The sequence below is a fragment of the Elaeis guineensis genome, chromosome 3 (assembly GCF_000442705.2).
Source record: "Elaeis guineensis isolate ETL-2024a chromosome 3, EG11, whole genome shotgun sequence".
Classification (NCBI taxonomy): domain Eukaryota; kingdom Viridiplantae; phylum Streptophyta; class Magnoliopsida; order Arecales; family Arecaceae; genus Elaeis; species Elaeis guineensis.
In genome coordinates, this window is record NC_025995.2 from 112738620 (window position 1) to 112755577 (window position 16958).

Genomic DNA, 16958 nt, shown 5'->3' on the forward strand with positions numbered 1-16958 from the left:
ATAATACAATATATAATATAAAAAATATTGTAACAAGTCAAAAATAATTGCTTATAAATCATGCATAATTCAAAACTAATACTTAATTTCAAAATAGTTATAAAATATCTCAAAAAGATGGTTCATTATTTATTGAACTATCTCATCACCTCTCTTTTAATTTTTTTAGATTTAAATAATTAATTTTTAAATGTGAACATTATTTTTGAGAGAGAGCTTTTAGAGACGAGATTTCTATCAACTTCATTAAACTTAGATATATTTTTATTATTTTTAATAAAACTTTATTTAATAGAAGATATTTGAATTTAAATACCATTTAATTTGATTAATAAATTTAAATCTTTGATTTTAATATTTTAATAAATATCATTATATTATTTTGATATATATTTGAAATCTGCATGCTTATAAAAAGAGTCTTTCATAAACATGCGGCGGTTACTATGATCCTTGGCTTACAATCTTATGCCAGAGACATAATAATTTATATGATGAAAAATTAGATAATTTATTTCAATTTATCATTTTATTCCCAAAAGCTAATCTTCTAACCTATTCCATTTAGACATCAAACACCTAGAACTAGCTGGCATAGCTTTCCTTATCACCATTTTCCTTGCTCCTACCAAACGCCACATTAGGCCTGCGAAGCTTATGGAATGAAGACAACATCAAGTACCATCATCCACTAGATTTGATAAACAGCTAGACAACGAGTAGATCAAACATTATCTGATCCATCATGTACGAGAACTAGGGGACAACCAATCGTCAATGGTCCACCCGTGCATAGACATGCTATGCCATTTATTATTGGAACAGGAAGAGAGAGAAAGAGAGTGCAAACAGAAGAATGGAATAGCGGTTTACCGCTCACACCTTATTTTGCAGTAGCTAATAAAAATACCACAAACAGCAAGGTTAAACATGTTAAAACATTTGGTGCTTTTTAGGTGCTCAAGCTGATTGTACTCGCATCCCTCAAGCCAAACCAAAGCACATTCTATAGGCAAGCCCTGAAACCTTTGTCCGGTTGTTGAAGAGCTGCTTACATGCGGGACCTTGAAGCTTCTGACGGAGACAAACTGAGCATGCTCTGTAACAAAGTGAAACAAGTTCGTGAATTCAGAAATATAGTGCAACGCATATATAGAGCGCCTAGAACCAATATCAGAGCATGCAATTATGTCACAACTTGAATCATATATTTTGGTATAATTAATGAGCTCAAGGACCAGTATATCGGTCAGTTTATGTAATTTTACTTCCTACTTATGCAATAATGATAATATATAACCATGAACTCTCCATACAGCATATTGGCGCGAAGAGACAGTCCAGAGAGTAGTCCAGCCAGCACCTGTCACTTGCTGGCTTTGCTCCAGGCTGAGCAGAACCTCAATGGGGCGCTTGTGATTGTGAAGCCACCTCATAGAGAATTCTTCTCTTCGTGATAAAAAAATTTTTACCGGTGTAGAAGTACATTTCTCATAATATGTGCGAGTCACGCAGAGTACCACAAGAGATTTGGTAGTTTTCCAAGACATTTAACTTCAAGAAGCCTCCGGGCAAAGTAAACTGGGAGACCATATCAAGGTAATGTCTTAAATATATCAAGGAAAATAAAAAACTGGCTGTAGCTTTAGCAACTTGAGCGACGGAGTCTCTTTCAATTCTCAAGTAAAACTTCAATAAAAATAGAAAAGAGGAACAGAGGTTCATTTCAGTGAATACATAATAAGTGTCCCATACAAAATTGGATTGACATGTTCTCGAGTAGAGCATCAAACGGAGGAGAGTGGCTAATGCATGACTATGATACAGATAGCATGTCATAATGTAAAGAATATCAATGCAATAGAATAAGTGAAAAAGCTTCTGTATGCAGCCAAATCATCTCAAGTTGAAATGTATGCTTCAAAACAAAAACATCAAATCTTAAAACAATCAAGATTATTAAAATTCCAGCAAATTGGTTGGCCCTCCAAAAAAGTGTAGGAAACAGGAAGAAATCATAATGAAGGAAAGAGGGGTTAGACCAAAGGATGACGAGGTTCAATACCAGGGGTAGGCCTTTTTTGGCTCTTTCTTCCAAGTAAGATGCTGGTTTAAAGAATCCACCATAGACTTCTGCCCACTTTTTGAGCCTTGAATTTATGTAATCAGCTCCAACAGTATCAGCCCAAAACACAATGCCACCCCTTCAAATAGACGGGAAAAAAATCAAGTCACGTTTGTCAAAAACTCAATATGAACATAGAAATCCTAAGCCTTATTTGCAGATACAACTAAAATAAAATATCACAACAAGAATCAAGCATCAAAACATATAACAGCAGTAAGCAAAGGACGAAAAGCATGATGCTACACCATCATGATGATGTTTCAACACAAGAGTGCAAATATTAATGTTTGCAAAATATTATCCATCATGAGGTTGCCAAAGGATTCAACAGAGTCAATAGTCATTAGCCTGTAAATAGCGGTTAGATTCTTTATTGATGATCCAACCACGGCAGTCATGTCCAACAATGCAAATTGCCAATGAGTGAATTAATCTCCAATAAATGTTCATTAAGACTCTCATAAAGAGTCAAAGGAAGGATACTCTTAGCATCTATGATTCTATTCTATATAAATATAAGAGATGTTGGAACCATGCAATAAAACAATAAAAGTCACCATGGCAGAAATAGGAAAAATTTGTGTACTAACAAAAAGCCACAGCCATCCCATATATTCAGGTAAAATGAATGTATATTAAGTATTCCAACTCTATGTACAGTCAACATGGCAAGCCTCGATACTTTAGCCTAGAGTTCCTAGAACATGAACAATATGAAGGTGAACATCTTTTTCTTAGGCTAATATCAAACTGGAATAAAATTATTCCTATATAGCTATCTCCATCATCTCCTTGGTTACCAGGTCAGCTATCATCCATTTGAAAGGAATATTCAATTATTCTTTAAATGAGTACATAGCTTTTTTTCTTTTTCTCCATTAGTTCATCCATAGCACATAATCATTCGATTATTCTTTAAATAAGCCCATAACTTTTTTCCTCCATATTCAACTATCCTTTAAATAAGCAAATAACCTTTTCTCCATCAACTACAAACATGAAGTCTGGAAAATCAACCATAGCATATAATTATCGACAATTGTGAATGACCACTCTAATTTAATAATTTGTGCTCCTTTCTCTCATAAATTATTATTGAATCTTTCTTGTCTTAGAATGATTATTCCATGTCACCAAAAATGCAAGCAATCACACTAGACCCTGATTCAACATGATCCGAACCTCACACGAATAAAATTAGGTTACGCGTCTGGGTACTTCTGGTAAAACTAGCCAATTTACAGCACGGTCAAACTAGTCAGCTTGGACAATGCTATAGCAAACCCATCAGGTCAGCTTATCACTTGGACAAATCCATCAGTCCAGCGCAGACCTCCTCCCAAGATAGAAAAGACAAATCGAAGAGGAAGTGATTATGAGATGGTTATTGATTTTGCATTCTTTTATTTATTTATTTAGCCCATTCAGGTCAAAAGTGGTTGGAACCAGTAGTCTGAACGGTCAAACCACCTGGTTCCATGGGTTGAACAAGTTCTATAATATTCTGGATTTTGATAGGACCTGACCACCCATTAGTTGTCAGGTCCACCCGCTCACGCTTTAAAACACTCGGTCACAGTAATTAAGTAATCAGTTAACAATTAATAATACTGTAAAAGAAAATTGTCAAGTGATCAATCCTGTTAAGGCCACAGAATAAATAACTCAGCCAACCAAGACTGACCACCAGATTAGGTCTAACTCAGGTTATACTCGGTTAAACTTGAGTAAAACATACACAATTTTAAAGCTATATAAGACCTGATTTGGACCTAAATGTGATCCATGATGGCTTTGTAAATTGGGACTGATAAGTTTTCTGTCAGCCAATTCAGATTACCTTTTCTTGAAAACAACATTTTCTTTTCTTTAACGAAAAACTCAGGGCTCTGAAAGAGGAAAGCTGAAGCTAATAATTCAATCACACGTGAGAAACAAGTCCTAGCCTTTTTAATTACTCACCTGTACCTAGGGAAACCCATTCCAAGAACAGATGCAATGTCAAGATCTGATGCTCGAACAACAATTCTTTCATCCATCACCCTACATGCTTCATTCACGACTGGAAAGAATATCATCTCCTGAATTTCTTGGTCACTCAAAATTATAGGCTACAAGGAATATTAAATGATATCAGGCAAACTCCAATCACAGATATTCAGGTTAATGTGAATAGCAACAGAAGCATAGGATGAGAAAGAACAAGAGAACCTTTCCACCAGGCATGATGTTAGTACGCCTTCTAGATTCCTCAACAATAGATTGTATGCTAGGATCAGGTTTTGGCTTGCTTCCCTTTTCATGTATGTAGAAACCCTTCCCATTGCTCTTTCCTGTCAGTAGAAAACCTCCAATGAAACGCCATTTGCATAGATTGGGCAAGAATCAAGAGGACATAAGTAGAGAGTTGCAAAGATCTAACATACAGGGAACTAAGATTCACTGCTTACCATGTCGCCCATTTTCTGCCAACAATTCAATCAGATCAGACTTAAATGTACGACCCTTGAAGGCAGAAGCATATATTTTCCCAACTGCAAAATACACTCCATATCCAGCCAAATCTTGTAGCCTGTTAACACAATAAACATAACAATTCAACAGAGCTGGAAACATCACCAATTAATTAGATATTGGGTACATTATCCACATGGTGCACAACCTACAGTTATGGCATATATGTCAAGAAAGGTTAGTCTGTTATATGGGATGGGACAGTTGAATTGTATCCCCAGATGAATGCATGTACACAACCCAAACATGATGCTTTCCAAATATGTGGAAGGATATTCTACATTCTATCCTACAAGGTCCTTCCTCTGAACTACTACCATCACTAACAAAAGGAAGGCAGAAGCATTAGCAATATAAATGAAACCATGGAAAATATGGGGCAATGCATCAAGTTCAAAACCAGATTACTATTTTATGCAGAGAAGCACAGATGCCACCACATAAAAATAAAAAAAAGAATGTGTAAAGACTGAACAAAAAAAATCCATGAAAACAATCTAGAAGTATAATAAGTACTAGTTCGCAATATAGTGACATCATGAGAGAGGAAACAGGTTGGTGAATACATATCCCATACACACACAACCACATCCCCCCCCCCAACAAAACCAGGGTGAAGTACTGTGTGAACCATAATTTGCTTTGTTGTAGTCTAACCTATTCTTGTACATAGTTAATTTTATAATCTTCTATTGAATGATCCCTTATGCCTATAGGTCTCCATTAAAGAGCTAAAGCTGCAGCAGAGGTGATAATTGGAGTGAGAGAACACATTCAGCTGCCAGAGAAGCTAATAATGCCTGCCATTGCATGTGTGCCTTCAAAAATCTAATACAAAAGGACGAGCACAAAAAAAAAAAAAAAAGACCATCAAATATAGTGGCAAAATGAAATAAATTCTGACAAATCAAAGTAAAAAGCCAAGAAAAGAATAGGTCACCAAAAAGAAAGCAAGGTGAGAGAAAAAGATTGATAGAGGAAATATACAGAACATAAAAATTTGCTTTATTCTGTAGATTCCAGAAGGAAAACACCTTTCTTTCAATAATACAAATAAATACCAAAGGACATAATCTCAACAGCCGAAAAAGTTTCTTTTGTTTGATAAAGTTTTTCTCCATGAAAATAAAAGACAATGATTGGTCTTCTTCCATATTTTCTGCAGTCAATTATCGAGAAACATAAGAAAAACAATTGCTCTCTTCTTTTCTTCCATCCATCTAACATCATTGAAGAACAGTAATGATGGGTAAAGAGAGCTTACTGAAAAGGACCCATTGGCATGCCAAAATTGCTTATCACTCTATCAATTCTGAAAGGATCAATGCCTAGATGAACCAACAAATTTGCTGCTTGACTGTATGGAAAGAATGTACGATTAACTGCAAAGCCTGTGCAGTTTCCAACTACAACAGGGACTTTCTTTATGATCTTCCCAACTGTCATGAGATCATAGATTACTTGTGGAGATGTCTTCTCTGTCCGAACAATTTCCAGGAGAGGCATCACATGAGCAGGACTGTTTAATGCATACATATCTCATCAGTACAAAATTATATTTTCCAATTAATAAAAACTGCACACAGAGTACAATAAAAATTTTCAGGTGATCACAATAGAACTCCCCAATATGTGTATTATATGAGTACTTACATACATTGATCTCAAGTTTTCTTGCAAATTCAATTTTAAATGTGTAAGACTCAGGAAAGAACACACAAATTTCAGAAATAGTTATGCAACCAAAAAAGTTAATTTAGTGATTCATGAGACAAGATTTGATTTAAACTTCAAGTTTGAAGTGGTTTGACATTCACAAGAAACTAATAACAAATTACATGCACCAAGAAATGGGGCTGTGAACTAAAAAAGTTTTTCTTCCACAGGTCTTTCATAATATCATGGCTATGTATGATAGCTTCAATCTAAAAGGGCTCCAAAGCAACGTGTAAAGGTCAAATAATTCTAGAAGATGCAGCACTAGCTCATACAGAGTAGAAGGCAAGCTATGATATGGTTGGGCCTGCCTTATCATGGGCCTATCTCGAGCTAAAATTAAAAAAATTGGGCTATTCCAGCTGGGCCTAATCCTGGGCCCAGCCATCTGAAAGGTGAACCTGGACTTGCACACCATCAGATCCAAAAAAAAAAATGTTGACATGCATCAACAATTCAATATACAGTCAATCACTTTTGAAACGTAGAGATTCGCGGACTTCAGATTTTAAAGATCATGCTCAAAGTTAAAAAGACTAGGCCCAAACCTCACACCATTCGCCTTGGGCTTGCCTGAGCCCATCACCAGCAATATTTCCCTTAGCAGTTTGATAGCGCATCAATAACTTCATAAACAATCATCCCAATGCACAAGGCTCCTACCACTACAGGGTCTAGGGCAGGTCAAATGTATACAGCCTTACCCCATATGCAGAAAGGCTGTTTCCATGTTTTAAACACACCCAAGTCACAATAGAGCAACCTTCCCATTGCAGTGATGCCCACCCTCTAGCATTAAAAGCTTTATATCCATCTAAAATATGCTAAGTACTCCCGCAGCAATGGTTTTAGGAGTATGTAAAATAAAAGCATAACCTAGTTACCCATTGTTCTTGAACTTATCAACATGTTTCCAAACCATATTGACTTCATCATACAACTACAGTTTCCAGCATATCTTGGTTTGAACAAGCTTTCCAGTCTGGTACTAATCTATTAAATGAATCACCACTGACCTGAAAAAATGTGCCCCTATAATACGATCTTGAGATTGTGTTTTCTCTCCAACAATATTCAGGTCAATGGTGGATGTGTTGGTTGCCAAAACGCAGGTCAGAGGACAGATCTTTTCAATTTCAGCAAATATTGACTGTTTCAATGAAATATTTTCGATAACAGCCTGCAGAAATAAATAGAAAGTTGTTAGAGTTTCAGAGAAGAATCTGGAAATAAGGCCCTCCAAGATATAATAACTAAATCATGCCTTATAACGGCCGAAAATTAAGAAGCTTTAGCTAGAAATGCTTCCGTAACCTATGTCACTATTGTAAGAAAGCCTAATTTCAGAAAGATAAGCTCCATATTTCAAACTAACAATTTTCAAGTTCCCTTGAACTTGGTTTAATTTAAACAGACTTGACATTAAACCTAGCAACTCAACAGGCTCACTTGTACTATTAACAGAACACTAATGGCTGACATGTATAATCAATTCAGTAATAATGAAAAGAAGATAAAAAAAATTATTTGCTAGGATAAGAAGGATTTCTTTCATTCCAATTCATCAAACTGTAAATTTGTACACAGTTATATAGGAAAACTAAATCTAAAGTACAGTATGGATTGTTCGATGAATTGCAAGGAAGAGTTGGAATTGGAACCTCTATGACCATATCAACATGCTTGAACTCTGAATAATCCAATACACCCTTAAGAAGCGATAAGGCCTTATTCATCTTATCCTTTGTTAATGAGCCTTTCTTCACTAGACCTTCAAGATTGACTGCAATCAATAATATGGGCACAAGTTCCTTAGAGCAACAAACTAAAATTTGCATAAAACACATTTCTAGATAATCATCTGCTATAATTCTTACAGCTATGCATTATAGATAAACTACTTTGTCGAAACATAATTAGACCTTAATAAAGGGCAACCTGCTATCCGTAATGGTAATAGCAGGAGAAAAAAGAATTAGAGCCAACCATTGAGGTTTAAAGCTTTGTACACACCTGATACCACTTTCAGCCCCTTCTGCAGAAAACTGGAATCAATTTCCTTGAGAATGACAGATATGTCACTTAGTATAAGGGCAGTAGCTATGCCAGAACCCATTAAACCACCACCAATAACAGCAACCTTTTTTATGTTCCTAGGTCTGATTCCAATATCGGTAACATTGGGTACCTGTCCAGACAATCAAATGAGTAAATTCCAGATTCCTAAACTTATTCAGACAGGCAAACGTTAATTTACAAGACAGGATGACTGCAAAAAAAACATATAGATTTATCATTTGCACTGATACAAATAAAGCAGAGAAATCTTACTAGAGAATGTCATATGCCCCAAGGGAGAAAAACATCTCAAGAAGCAAGATATGAGTGCTTTGTAGTGCTAAATTAAAAATGTATTTCAAGCACAATCTAGAAAGTGGCTTTTTTTTTGGGGGGGGCCGGGGGGGGGGGGGGCGCGCGGCGCAGCTACCATCTAGCTTCTGCTGATGCAAAGTTGCAGGTATAATTCACTAAAAATGATTATAATACAAAGTTTGGTTTCTTACCATGTCCATTAAACATTCAATTGCATCAGGTAGATTGCAAATAAGTAAGGTAGACTGCACAAAATGATATGTTAGGCTAGGTCCATGCATGCTCTTAGAAAAGTAACCATGAAGCATGGTTTTAAAAAGCGGCCAAGCACCCGCATAGCCACTCACTTAGGCAGATGGGCCCCTAGGCACCGTTCTTGGGCCTAGGCAGCCCAGCATGTGGTGCGCACCCGGGCTCGGTTCTGCATCTAAGGCACATCTTCAAGCAGGTGCTTCACCATTAGCCCAGGGGTTGGATTCACTTAAATGGATCGGGTACCCATCAACCCAGTACTCAATCCAAAATTCCAAATTATTTTAACTCTATGTCTTTTCCCTTTTTCTCAATTCCTCCAAATCCACTGCTTCTAACCCTAAACCCTAGCGATGGCAGTGGTCGTCGGTCGAAAATCGATGGTTAGTAAACAGCAGACAATGAACAGCATAAGTGTTGACACAAAGGAAATTTTTTTCCTTGTTCTGTTCTTTTCTTCTTCTCAATCTTTCTTCCCTCCTTTTTCATTTTCAGGATAGTGCGTTGCCAGCTGAATCAGCTGCTGCAGTGGTGATTCCACCAGCTGAAGTTTGTTGTTACTGGTGGTAAGCCAGCTCTAGTGGTGCTTGTGCTGATGTGGTTGCCGACGGTAGCTGCCGCTACCCCCCTGACGCAGGTGGTGGTGGTATCACCGGCAACACTTGCAGCACGGGCAGTGGTTGAGCAGCTGCCCAGGCACCGACCTAGCACCTAGGCACCAAGCACCCCCTAGCCACCAGCCTCACACCTCCCATGTTTAAAGCATTGCCATTAAGCATAACCTGAAACTTACTTTGCACCCGCCACCCCCACCCCCCCAAAAATAAAATGAAATAAAATAAAAGCCATTTTTATGCATTGTGCTACCTCTCTTTTGCAACATTTTAAAATTTCGAGAGGAACCACATTCAATTTAGGTCACCATATTGATTATACCCCTTTTTCTCAATCACTATCAAAATGATAAAAACAACAATAGGCAATGATGACAATGTAAAAAATTTCGTGAAACTGAAAGCACATAATCAACAGAATTACCTTAGAAGTTGCACGTTGTGAAAAAAAGACATGAACAAGCCCCTTTGCAGTACTTGATAACACCAACTCCTTAAAAACCTTTGCTTCCTGTGGATAGAATATCAAATATAGTACAAAATAGTGCTACTGATATAAAGCATCGGTACCTCATAAAAATGACAGAGAAAATGAAACATTACAATATCTAGTGAAATACCCTGAAGAGAAGCTACAGAATGGATTTTCTTTTTCTCGCTTCTGAGCTTGGGAGACACCAAAGTCCTGATAATATTTCTTTCATGTCAACACAAGAGTGTGGTGTTCCCTCTTGTAAGCTCACAACTAAGAACTCACATAGCAGGCTACAAAGTCAGCCAGTATGTCACCTTAGGATCCCAAAATGCATCCTCATTTTTTAAAAAAATCACTCAATATGGATCATTATTCAGGTTATCTGCAGATGATAGAAATACCACACGTTCTGTTTCTTGTTTAATTGAAGGCTAAGGTTCTTGCTGAATTATTAGCCTTAATAACAAATTTAAGTAAAGAGAGGTTCCTTTATGTCCTGCTCACTTCATCCAAATTCTCACCCAAAAGTATGCATTTGACATGGTTGATCAAATTTCCAACAAGCAGCAAGTGGAATACAAGAGTAATATTTAACAAAACAATTGCTTGAATTTAAATGGTCACATATTCAAAGAATGGACCTGCAATAATAATGGCAGTGGTTTCAAGCATAGGGCTTAGTGTTCTGCATTGCCTAATATTGCATGCTCATTATCATAGCAACTAAAACAAATGCATATATACCTTCAGAACACCAGCATATCCTCCAAAAACAATGCCTTCCTCCATTGCGTCAAGGCATACTTGGTGCTGCGGCATATTTGGAGCTATCCTCTTTGCCTGTTGCCTAGCAGCGGTCAATATCTCACGTGCTTCCAAAAGGGAACTGAGTCTGTCTGTTCGACGAAGAGAGCTAATCCAAGGTTTGCGTCGTTCAGCAATTTCTAAAGCCCAGAGTCGTGACATCTTCATCAACTCTTCAGGAGAAACAATGGCATCAATAAGACCACATTCTTTCCCTTCCTTGGCACGAATTGTCTTTGATAGCTGCATGTAAATATTAGCAGTATGCCCTATTGTCAATTTTAAAAATATTTAATTATAGTGAACTTCATGAATGTCAATGAGATGCATACCATTAACAAAGGCAAAAAAAAAAAAAAAAAGAAAAGAAATCGTCATGTCAAGTTTACTTCTTCAGCAGTATAATGTAATTTTCATTATTAAGTTAGTCCATGCTAATAAAAAATGAATCAACAGGTACAATATTATGATTTATGGAAAATATATGAAATAATAAATGAGGTGGTCAAATTTGCAATGCAAAGAGGTGAACAGTAATAGGCGTAACAATTTTCAACATCATATGGAATGGGTTCACCTCTTACATAGATGTCACACAAACAGGCTAGTTTCCTAAAACTTACTGGCACATTTAGACTCCCAATGAAAATCACCATGTAAAGTGATCACTTGATGTGTAAACCAAAATAGTTCCTTTAAGACAATAAATTTCCTGGTTCAGGTTTATCTATGGCATATGTTGACCTAGGGAACACTAGATCTCAGAATGCCCACTAGATAATCATACGAATGACAGAGTGTAAACCATATATTCTTCTCAATGCTTGCAACATATATCAGGGGCTTCACAATCCAAATGTTCCCATCTAGCTTTTTGAACACCATATATTGAAACACATATCCATCTCAATGCTCAGAATACATATCTAAGGCTTTTCCCAGAACAACTCAACTACCCTTGTTTTAGCTTTTACATGGCGTAGATTAGTTCTACAATATGGAGAGCGTAAGTCCACTAAGACACAAGCCTATAAATCCAAATAATTGATAGAGAGCCTTCAACAGATTCAGTCATGAGCTAAAACATTGATGGTCAACCGAGAGAATTTGAAAAGTTTGCAAGACAATGCAAGTAACCATATTTACAATGATAGAATAGTGTTTCAAGGAAAGGTTAATACCATACCCCCAATGTTGGCAAGTTCCTCAGCTAAAGTGGGACAACCATAATTTACTAAATTTAGCCCACAAGGATGGAAAAGTAAATTTACAGTTCTTAGGTTCGTCAAATAATAGGAAATCATCCTGAATGATAGAATGGCCCCAGACTATTCATGGCCCTGAATCCAGTGAGGTCTAGGAGAACTTGCATCAGGACCTATTTTACAAAATTTAAAGGCACTCCATAGGATTTAATCACCTGATCAGCTCTTTAATAGGTAGCAACATACATGGACCTTAATATTTGGGGTTTATATTAGAGTGCCATGGGGGATTGTTGTATAGCTCAAAGTATGGCATATATTTGTTTTTGGAAACTTTTAGTCAAGAGTCATGGAAGAAGTGCTTGGAATTTTCTAAGTCAAACAACTAGGCGGCTGTCTAATGCAACAGTTGGTTGCTTCTTGTAGTCATAGACTCATAGTTTTGTTAAGCGTTAGTGGAAGAAGTGGATGGGCATCAGCAGCCACAGAGGTAATTGGTGGTTACTTTGCAGTGCTTGTAAGTCACTTACTGAAAAGACTCAGTGTTGTATATCTTCTCACATTTACAAGTCAAGAGAAACTTGAAGTCAGTAGAACTATGTTGTAAAGGGTCCTCTTAGATGGAAGATTTTCAAATTCCGGAACCCAAAAAGTGACTGCTATTGAGAGAACAGAGTTGCTCTTAGATACAAATCACCTAGATTACCCACCAGCTATAATCAGGGTTTAAATTGTAGGGTCAATTCAGAAGGCATGAGGAAGCTGCTCGATCTTTGGAAGGATCCCTGCTTCAGATAGTAATATTTTTTTTCTTATAATGCTATGCCCAACAAAAGCATGAGTACCATCATAATTAAATCACACCCTTCAAGACCTATTATTCCCACATAAACCTCAAGTTTTCAACACTATCCTCTCATCTTACGGACCATTACCTTTACCTAAATGTCATGCTAAATACCAAACTATGTTTTTCTAAGATTGCAATTCAAGCAACTCTTAGTTCACATCATCAAATCCATGCAAAGATGGGCCAGATTAGTTCAGCCGCAGTGTCGTAGCAAGCAGTCCCACTAGTACCCAGCCCATAAACCAAAACCATCTTCCCTAAGAGCAAGAGCTTCGACAGAGCAACATGACAGAACCAAGAGATCAGGTATCATTTTCTGGTTTGGAATGATAATTGAAGCCAACAATTTTCAAACTGCCCAGTTATGAAAGCAAAGCAAAGAGATAAAGGATATGGCCAGCAAACAAAGGCAGCTCAAACTTCAAAAACAGGAGCAATTATGAAATAAATGCATTACAACTTTGTTCCTAAGAGTGATCTGAGGTAAGAAGAGGTCTCAGAGCAAGTTTCTAAACAACAATACAGAACCCTGCACTGTTTTTCTATCAGAATATTATGACATCAGTATGGTACCAGGTATGCACCAAAACTGACCACTTCACAAAAAAGAAATGAAAAAATAACAATTGTTGGTAATTTGGTCACCAGTACGGTACTGTCAGTATGGACTAGTGTGACCTATAGGGCTGCATCATCCTAACACCTGTACCAGTGCCAAGTTAGCATCAAAATGGTATAGCAGCGGTTGTACCATCAGCTGATCAGTTTTGAACCCATGGCCTCTTCCTATTTCTGAATCAAGAGGAAGCCATGATTACTTGTTGGAGGATATTAAGCATTTATATACATAACGAGGGGAGAAAAAACATGCATTGTCCAGCTTTGTTAATGGTATGAACCTAGACAAGAAGAAAACTTCTTTGAAAGCCTCAATCAGAAGTTTATGTTCCACATATACATCACATGATTAATTTTAAATATCCAAAAAGTAACTTGTGATGAATAAGACTCACCAGCATCATTTCTATAGCCTTTGGCAGCCCTACGAGCCTTGGTAGCCGCTGGGTACCTTTATATTATGAGTCTCCAAGTAAGGTTATTATTAGTAAAATGTACAAACAAAATAACAAGTACTCAACTCCATGGATACATCATATATGATAATATGAAACTATCATTACCTCCAAAACCAGGAATAATTCCAAGAGTCAATTCTGGCAATCCAAGTTGAGCTTCAGGGGTAGATATTCGAGCATGGCAACCCTAAAGAAAAATAGCCACAAGAGTTTGAATAGCTAATTTAAAGGACAAGATGATCAGACTGCAACTTGTACTAAGCACAAACCATTGCCAACTCTAAACCACCACCAAGTGCAAGCCCTTGAATGGCTGCAACAGAAGGCTTTTTGGCATCTGCAGAAATTAATACATAATGATTATACATCCGTGAACTAGAACATTTATAATGGTCAGGTAAATGTTCGATTTAAGTATCATAAAGACTTGTTCCAACATAAGCAACATAAAGAAAACTAGGCAAGAACTAGCAGAGATAAAATGAAGACCTTCAACTGTGTTCACCACAAGTTCAACAGATACATCTGGTAGACGTGACAGATCTCCTGCAAAGCAGCAATTTATATGTAAACCAACAGTGAAAAAATTAGTAAAATAAGAATTATGTCATAGTCGTGCATCTGCAAAGAATCTCATACCTGTCTTATGAACTTCAGCAAAAACGTTGATATCAAAACCACCAGAGAACTTGCCCATGTGACCTTAACAGCAGATTCACATATCGGCAGGAATGCAGTATAAGTCAGTCATGTAGGTGAACATTATGATGCTTTGCTGGGATTCACCACATCAAATTAAAACAAGAGATAACTAGAGCATTTCATCAAGCCTATCTTTATAATAAAATGCCAAATGTCAATCCTGCAGTCAGCTAGCAAAAATCTGGATATTGCAAGTGGTGGACCAAATATAATATTACATGTACATATGTGCATGCATGCATGTATGTTCAATCACCAAAGAATTGTGTGCTTAGAAGTTTATCCACCTCCATGAAGTGGACAGAGTCAGAAAGCCTGCTAAACCAGCCATCTTAGCTTAAGAAAGATATCTTAAGATAAGATACCTTTATTCTTAACAATCATGTTTTAAACTTGTATAACTTATGAAGTAGTGCAGACATTTCTCTTTTTTCGTTATTGTTTAAAAAAAAAAAGATCCATGGAATAATTGCATAACCTTGACTAAAAATATCTTCGCTGTCTTTCTAATAAGCTTTAGCCTTTATCAACCCCTACTCAGCAAGCTGTTCATATGCCTATTTTCTGGATTAAAAATAAATCTAGAAGGAGAAAGCACTTAAAAGCAACCATTCATAAGCAAAAGAAGCTCCATAAATAGTTTTAGAATGTAAAGAACAATCTCTGATGCCAAAGAACATTATCAGCCGCAAACCGATGACAGAAGAAGAAAAACAGCATACATGCAGGGTTGCCAATAAAAGATCCAAGCAGGAACATGACCATTGCTTATTTAACATGACTGAAACTTTTAAATGTCAGCTGATCAATTAATTGAAACTTTTCGACTTTAGGTGAAGACTAATTGATAGAAAGAGGAAGTAAATGATGCAATTGCAAATCCGGAATGCCTTGACCTCTATCAAGCGTATTAGGGATGAGATATGAGGGAAGCGACACCTAAGACCATAAACATTCTCCTCAAAGTTCCTTTATGGTTCTCCTTTGTTTTACACAGTCACAGCAGTCCTCTGCCTCATTAATTACTGTTGTTGCCGTTTTTTCATATGAAGAAGCGGAAGCCAGGATTAACAGCTTAAAAAGTTCATTTCTTTGCTGGTCACAAATACAAGAACCTTTGGTCTATAGAGAACACCTTATTAAATTAAAAAAATAAATAAATTCTGGACCAAACATAGTATTAATCTTCAAGAAAACCCTAGAAAAATTTCAAAAGCGTCAGACTCTCACCAGTCAACACAACAGCCTTGACGTCATCCCTATTCATCGCTTCGGTGTACTTCTCCTTCAATCCAGCAATAACTGCACCAAACCAATGTAACATCAATCCAAGAACAAGTGAGTCCACAAAAAATTCAAAAGTAAAACAACATTCTTCAATAAGGACAGCCCTCTATTCAAGAAAAAGCGGCTCTCGAACCCAAATTCAAGAAAAAAAAGGGGCAGAATATGGCATCGACATTGAAGATACCCCCGAAGGAAATGAAATAATTCAAGGAAATGCGAGAAACGAATCAGAAAATGAAGTGATCGGGATTACTTTTGGGATGCAACGCATTGACGGGAGGGTTGGAGATGGTAATGACTGCAACTCCATCGCTACCGACCTCCATCGAGACCCAAATCCCCGCCATCTCGTCGAACTCCAAAAATCTAAGCTACAGTTCTCGACTAGAAATCGATCGTCTCCCGATCAAGAATGAAAGAGAGACCGCCGCTTCGCCCCCACGGCCAGTCTAATGCGCGCGGTATGGCCGGGGATCTATTTTAAGAGGGTTAAGATCGGGTAAGTTATTCCCTCTACGAAATTTTCTTGACATATAATAGCTACGTGGCAATCATTTATTTGCCCGGCGCAACTCGGACTTTTCACACGTGACCCTTCTCGATGCGAAACTAATCTCTGCGCCCAGGAGCATGAAACACGACTGCACCTTTGAGTAGTTTTAATTGACCCAGCACCGACGGGGGACAGCGGCACTCCTCACACGGGCTCCTGCTAAATCATGCGACTCCAAAACGAGATAATATTTTATATCAGACCAAGAATCGATCACGACCGTATAATTAATGTTCTCGTGGATCACGACCGTACGAGGATGAGTGGGAGATCCCGCGTTAACTTGCAATGGAGGAGTACATGTCCCGCGAACGGGTGTTTATAATTGTCCGTGGGACGACCCTACGGGAGGGTGCGCTGAACGGTTGACTTGACTACCCCGCCTATGGGCACCAACCACGTTGGGGAA

The 16958-nt window shown here is 37.4% G+C and overlaps 1 protein-coding gene across 1 annotated transcript; it reads right to left on the minus strand.

The window, feature by feature from the left end:
• Positions 1-774: 774 nt before the first annotated feature.
• LOC105040837 (peroxisomal fatty acid beta-oxidation multifunctional protein) lies at positions 775-16465 on the minus strand. The gene is made up of 18 exons (XM_010917550.4): positions 16250-16465; positions 15940-16011; positions 14647-14709; positions 14497-14553; positions 14277-14344; positions 14113-14194; positions 13945-14000; positions 10817-11119; positions 10022-10108; positions 8372-8546; positions 8020-8141; positions 7375-7538; positions 5907-6161; positions 4579-4700; positions 4340-4461; positions 4091-4239; positions 2066-2204; positions 775-1099 (listed from the first exon to the last, which is right to left on the minus strand). Exons 1-18 carry the CDS (start codon positions 16341-16343, stop codon positions 1052-1054), a joined length of 2178 nt encoding a protein of 725 aa, XP_010915852.1. The 5' UTR covers positions 16344-16465; the 3' UTR covers positions 775-1051.
• Between the last annotated feature and the right edge of the window lie 493 nt (positions 16466-16958).

Excerpts from the sequence above, each read along its gene's own strand:
- LOC105040837 (XM_010917550.4), bottom strand. The coding sequence starts at position 16,343 with ATGGCGGGGATTTGGGTCTCGATGGAGGTCGGTAGCGATGGAGTTGCA. Across the intron at positions 7,539-8,019 it reads ATGTTGATATGGTCATAGAG|GCTGTTATCGAAAATATTTC; the intron begins GTTCCAATTCCA and ends TTATTTCTGCAG. Across the intron at positions 4,701-5,906 it reads ATGCCAATGGGTCCTTTTCA|GCTACAAGATTTGGCTGGAT; the intron begins GTAAGCTCTCTT and ends TTGTGTTAACAG.